At 45.5% G+C, this 5,824-nt stretch overlaps 1 protein-coding gene across 2 annotated transcripts; it reads right to left on the bottom strand.

Moving 5' to 3' along the window:
• Positions 1-1,674: 1,674 nt before the first annotated feature.
• Positions 1,675-5,377, bottom strand: LOC119302434 (protein AATF-like). Of its 2 annotated transcripts, XM_037579475.1 has the most exons (14): positions 5,085-5,377; positions 4,768-4,981; positions 4,578-4,684; positions 4,373-4,445; positions 4,227-4,301; positions 3,995-4,105; positions 3,846-3,885; positions 3,708-3,771; positions 2,937-3,039; positions 2,729-2,824; positions 2,607-2,636; positions 2,291-2,390; positions 2,114-2,198; positions 1,920-2,043 (listed from the first exon to the last, which is right to left on the bottom strand). In XM_037579475.1, the coding sequence occupies exons 2-14, from the start codon at positions 4,945-4,947 to the stop codon at positions 1,920-1,922; spliced, it is 1,188 nt and encodes a 395-aa protein (XP_037435372.1). In that variant the 5' UTR covers positions 4,948-4,981; positions 5,085-5,377. The 2 variants fall into 2 exon arrangements, with proteins under 2 accessions (XP_037435371.1, XP_037435372.1); XM_037579474.1 differs by lacking the exon at positions 5,085-5,377 and having other exon boundaries at positions 1,675-2,043; positions 4,768-4,947.
• Positions 5,378-5,824: the final 447 nt, after the last annotated feature.

Raw genomic sequence — 5,824 nt, forward strand, 5'->3', positions numbered from 1 at the left:
CTATCACGCTCTCTTCCACGGATCCACTACACCGCCCTCCTGGAAGCTTCTTTGGAGGAGCTGGGCCCGTCTCAACAGCAAGTTTTTCCTTTGGCTTGCCTCTCTGGACCGGTGCTGGACGGCTGAGCGCCGTGCACGTCACGGCCTCACGCACAACACCGTTTGTATCCTATGTCACCAGGAGACGGAATCCATCGACCACCTCTTAGCTGGATGCGTTTTCGCCCGAGTCACCTGGCATGAAATCCTGGCCTGGTGCCGGCTCATCACTCCGCCCATGGATGGCGCGACGACCTTCTTCGCTTGGTGGGCGCTTGCGTCCGCCACCTCGCCGAGCGGCCTCCGCAAAGGGCTCAACTCCATCGTCACTCTGACCGCTTGGGCCATTTGGAAGCATCATAACGCCGTCATCTTCGACGGCCTGCACCCCTCCACCGACGATCTGGTGCTCTCCATCCAGGATGACGCTCGCCTATGGGCTAAGGCCGGCGCCAAGGGACTAGCCGCTATTATCCCTGTAACCTGATCACTTGTAGCGAGGCTGAGCATCCTCCTTCTCCTGCTCGCTGCATCCCTCCAGACACCTTCTAGTGTACGTCTGCATGGATGCCTCCTGTACCAACTTTTCTCCCTCTATCAATGAAATGATACGCTGCTAAGCGTATTCACCAAAAAAAACATATATTTGTGAATGTTTAACATTTCTTCAAAGAAAATGTTCCAAACATGTATTTGAAAAATGTTCAGCATGTATCAAAAAAATTATACCCAAGTATAAGAAAAATGTATAACATGTATTGAAAAAATTGACATGTATTTTAAAAAAAATAAGAAGAGAATAAAATGAAGAGCAATTTGTAATGCCAAAGAAAATCCGTAAAGAACCGCAGAGAAGAAGAAAGAAAAGGTAAAAAAAGTAGAAAAAAATGAAAAACAGAAAATCCGAATAGAAAAAGAAAACTGAAAGAAAAAACGAACACAAAAGAAAACCAGAGCGAAGCACACCAAACCGGAAAAACCAGCATGAACGAACTGTTCCTGAGCGCACAGAAAAACCACTAGCTCGACCGGCCCGTTCGCAGGATCGCTGATGGCGAGACAGACCTCTGGTCTCGCAGCGGGCGAGAAGGTTAGTCTCTGCACCTGACTTTTTGGCGTGAGGAACTGCTTGAGCAATGAATGATGGGCCCCATCTGGCTTGAGGTGACCAAGTTCAGACAGTAAAATGTTTGCTTCCTGTTCTATTTGGTGGAATTGTAGTCACACTACTCTTCTTTCAGTTATTGCCATTTGGATTATTTAAAATCTTTTATCTTACACAACCGACTGTCCATGAGAGTCACATCAACCAGCTGAAGCTGTTCTGTGACAAAGACTACCCCAAGAAGGCACCATCTGTTAGATTACATTCAAGATTACTTCATCTCTTCCTTGCTCCATGTCAATCCATGCATAAAAGACTGTTTTTCATTGGTTGCCGTGTTGATGCAGGTTGACCCGAAGAAGTTCAGTGTGCTAGCAAAACAATTTTGACCCAGCTGAAGAAAGATATGGCAGCCGCGCAGAACCGCAAGTTGGTGCACCCTCCAGAAGGGACATTGTATGCTGGCCCATCTCCAGTTTCAACAGTAGAGATCTATATCACTCCCATGTGAATCTGAATTATACCATCCATCACACAGAAACTACGTAAAATAGAAATGCGCTTTCTAGGCCCAAAGATACAACAATTTTGCTTCACTGCTCTTCTAGCAGTAAGGCCATCACATATTACAGTTTAAAACTTCTCCCTCCGTCCCACAATATAAGAACGTTTTTCAAGCTAACATAGGTTGAAATGATCTTATGAACGGAGGAAGTACGTAAGAAGGAATAGCTAAATCTTCTTCTGATGTCAAATTTTTGAATCGTTTCTTAAATCAGACCGCAGGGGCCTTTTGGTTGCCCATTCCAAATAAATTCTCAAACAATTTTGAAGCCATCGGAGGAACTGTCATCGGTACCGGGGCCATGAAATTAGCAATCTTCTCGTGGACACTGTACCTGAAAATAACATAAAGAGGTTGATAGCAATTCCATGGAAGAAAATCGACTACACCCAAAGTAAGCCTACCTTATCTTTCTGCTCTTCGAAGCACGGCGGTCAACAAGTTTTCTCTTCTTGTGCTGCTTCTTCCTCAGAGCATAAAATGCGGATTCTGCGAACATTGCAGCACCATGGTCCATCAGTGCATTCAGGGCAACAACAAAAAGAGATGTGCAGGTGAACACTAGTTGGATATGAACTAACCAGATGCCCCCGTATCACATGACTCGAGAAACTCCTTGAGAAGTTGATGATAAAATTCAGAATCATCGATGAGTTCAGGATCACCTTCCACATCTTTGCCCTGAGTTGCAACAAGGGGTGAACATATGAGACCAGGAAGGGTACTACACACCACATCCTAAATAGTCAGCGAGATAAATAACTGAGGCTACATGAAGTTTCGCCTCAATGGAAGAAATGAACTACATTAGAACACATAACACGAAATCTGAATAGAACAAATGAGAGACAAGCAAGCTTGAAATAATTTAACTAAAGAATGAAGTATTGCTCAAACCTCAACAGCAGTAGCAGGCTGTGCTGCACTCTGCAAAATGAAAGAGAAGACACAAATCAATCATTATAATTACAAGTAGAAACTGAACTTGTGGCCCTTTATAATAGATGAATCTAAAATACCTCCCCAAATACACCAACATCAGATTTCCGCAGGTACATCCTGTTAATCATCCTGCTTGGGTCCCTCATATAACCAGCAACTTGGTCACTTATGTTCTGTTCTCATACAAGTACAACAGGGGAAAGCAGAGGTTTTAGCATTGTAGATATCTAGGCATGTTCCACAATAACAAAGTACTATAAGTAGTTAAATAGGCATTCAGCTAACCTGATTAAATGCGTGCAACTTTCCTTTCAGTGCAGCAGCGCCAGTTGTGACCTGTGTTTTCCTCTGCCATTTATCTATCTCAGTATTTCTGAACAGGGTTATTCTGTACAAAAACCATGATACCAAACGCTGTTTTATGTTGTATATGTGCAGAAAGTCAAGAAGAAGAAAAACAGCCCAAGCAAAATACATACAGGTGCAATTTGACAAGTTCTAGAACCGACACACCAAGTTTGGTTTTCCAGTTACTGCCTTTTTTTAACAGAAAATATCTGCTTAGTGCTTCTATATTAGTTTGTGTATACTTATAATCATTTATCCCGTGCATGCTAAGTTAAGGATTCGCCAGTATGGTGGAACTAATTATTTTTTCTTGCTGGATGTTAGTCTCAATACAAGTTGCCAAATTCACCAACATTAATCAGGAATAGGTAGCAAATTAGCAATCCAGAAAACAATGTCTGTAAAGATGAAACCTAAAAAGAAATGAAAAAGTAGCAGCGCCACAAACAATTCGCTAACTCAAATGCATTTAAGAAACTATTATAATACAGGAGCAGGGGAGAGTTTAAATGATCGGTATTAAGCATAAAACACATTCTACTGGTATGATACGGTATAAAAGCACAAAACACATTATACTGGTATATAAGTGCAGAACTGCATAAGTGCTGATTAACAAAAGATCTGCTGCTATGCAAGACACTGTAACACATTGAAGAGTATATCCCACAGTACTTCATCAGAGTCTCTTTTAATGCAAAAGGTTACCTTGTCTGCACTTTCTGCATTTGCAACCACTCGTCATTCTCTCCAGTTGAATTAGGCAAAGCATCTGTGGTAAGTCCGGATTACCAAACGTTTCGAGGCATCTTTCAGAATGAGAGAGACTGGATTACAGAGTAGTACCTTTCACACCCTTTGCGGCCTGGTTCCGCTCTAGTAAAGCCTACAGGTAGTTTTGGGGAGCATATTGTGGGCAGTAAGGAAACCTGGACTAACAAATGTATAGACTATACTGTAGTGTTGAAGCAAAAAACATGAGCAGGTGCCCGAACCTCCTGCAGCTCAAGCATGGAGCCAAGAGTCTGTTTCGACGAGTCCAACAGATCAACGTATGCTTGCTCTATCTCCTTATCGTGACTGCAGAACCTTGACTTGGTGGGATCCTGCAAGAACAGAACAGTATATACATTAGAATGTGGCCTACAATCATGCATTCTTCAGAAGTAAAATCAATTACGATGAATAAATGAAGATGGATGTTACGGCCATGGGAGAGAAACAGACCTTGGGAAGCTTGTTTGAAGTGGTAAATGCCTTTTGCAGCAAGAATCTCATTTCCAGGGTCTTATCCCATAGCGCCTTCAGTAAACAGAAATTGGATGTAAAGGTTAATAGTTTGAAAGCTTAAGTACAATGAATGTGAAGGATACCTTTTGGTTTTTGACTGCCTGGCCTCTCGAGACATCATCATCCCTGTGCTGTTTCAAGGTCTGAAGAATGCTTCTGCGCGTGAAAGAAAAATGTGTGCTTATGCGGAACTAGAAGAGAAGAAATGCAAGTAAGATCATGAAGCAGATTGTAAAGTAAACCGTGTGAAAGTGAGGCATGTGGAGGACGGGTGGAAGGGAACATTACTGTTGATTGGCCTGGAGGGTGCGATACTCCTCCTCGAGCTCCCCCAGCTCACCATCATCCTCCTCTTCATGGTCGCTCTCCTCCTCATGGTCGCTCTCCTCGTCGCTCTAACCAAAGAGAGACAGGCACAAAGTAGCTAAGCAATCCAAGTATATGAACAAAAGGAAAATGAGAGGGGGAGGAGAGTTACGTCAGAGAAATCTTGGTCGCCGTCATTGGCAGCGCTCCCTGCGGGGAAGAAGCCGTCCTCTGGGTCGGAGTTGTCGTGGAGGTTGAGGTCGGAGTCGCTGCCGGAGTCGGAAGAAGCCTCCGAAAGGGGAGGAGAAGGGGAAGGTGCTGCCTTGCGGCGCTTGGGTGCGAGTGGCGCCATCTCCTCCTCGGCGGAAAGAGGAGGGGAAGCTTGCCTGACGAGACGGAAGAGGAAGGAGAGGCTTCTCTTTCAGTTGCAGGCCTCCGGAAGGGTATCCGCAAAACCCCAAAGAAGCAAGTAATCCCTGTCCAGCTCACCTCAGTCAGCCGGCAGAGCTTAGGCTGGTGCGGCGTGCGGGAGCAAGAGAGGCAACCGCCGGAGTTCTCCGGCGTCGCGGGGCAGGACGGCGCAGCCGAGCAGCGGGGTGGATGAAGCGGGGCAGGAGAAGCTAGGAAGGTGGGGCGTACGCGGGTCAAGTCAGCCGCCGATGTGCAGGCTCCGCGCTTGAGAAGGCAGCCGTCGACGTGCAGGCGCCGCGCCGCCGCCGATTGACTTCGGTAGTTCGGGAATGCAGCACCGCCAGCGCCTAGGGGTGAGGAAAGTTGGGGGTTTGAGCAATTTGCTAATCGGGTTGGGCCTATATTGCTAGTTGAGTTAGGCCTATCTAAAAAATGCTAGTTGGGTTGGGCCTGGAGAATGTACAAAATGTAGTTGGGTTGGGCCTATCTACATCCAAAAGCTAGTTGGGCTGGGCTCTCGTTCTGTCCAGCGCATCAGCGCATTGTCTGATTCCGCGAGGAAGAACCGGGAGCAACTAGTTAACGAGCGCTCCTTCGGGAACCTCGCAACGATCAGCGCCATTTGGCGCGCTCTCAGCCATTTGCCACGTGTCGCGCTCGGGACGCTCTCTTCGGATTTTATTTTATTTTTCACACATGTTTTCGGCTTTTTAAACGGTTTTTTTCCGGGGGTTTTCGACGTTTTGGTTTTCCCTCGGTCTTTCTTAGCTTTTCGATCAAAAAAAATTCGAAAAAAAAAATTGCGCGAAAAAACGCGT

Source organism: Triticum dicoccoides, chromosome 5A (assembly GCF_002162155.2).
Source record: "Triticum dicoccoides isolate Atlit2015 ecotype Zavitan chromosome 5A, WEW_v2.0, whole genome shotgun sequence".
NCBI classification, from domain to species: domain Eukaryota; kingdom Viridiplantae; phylum Streptophyta; class Magnoliopsida; order Poales; family Poaceae; genus Triticum; species Triticum dicoccoides.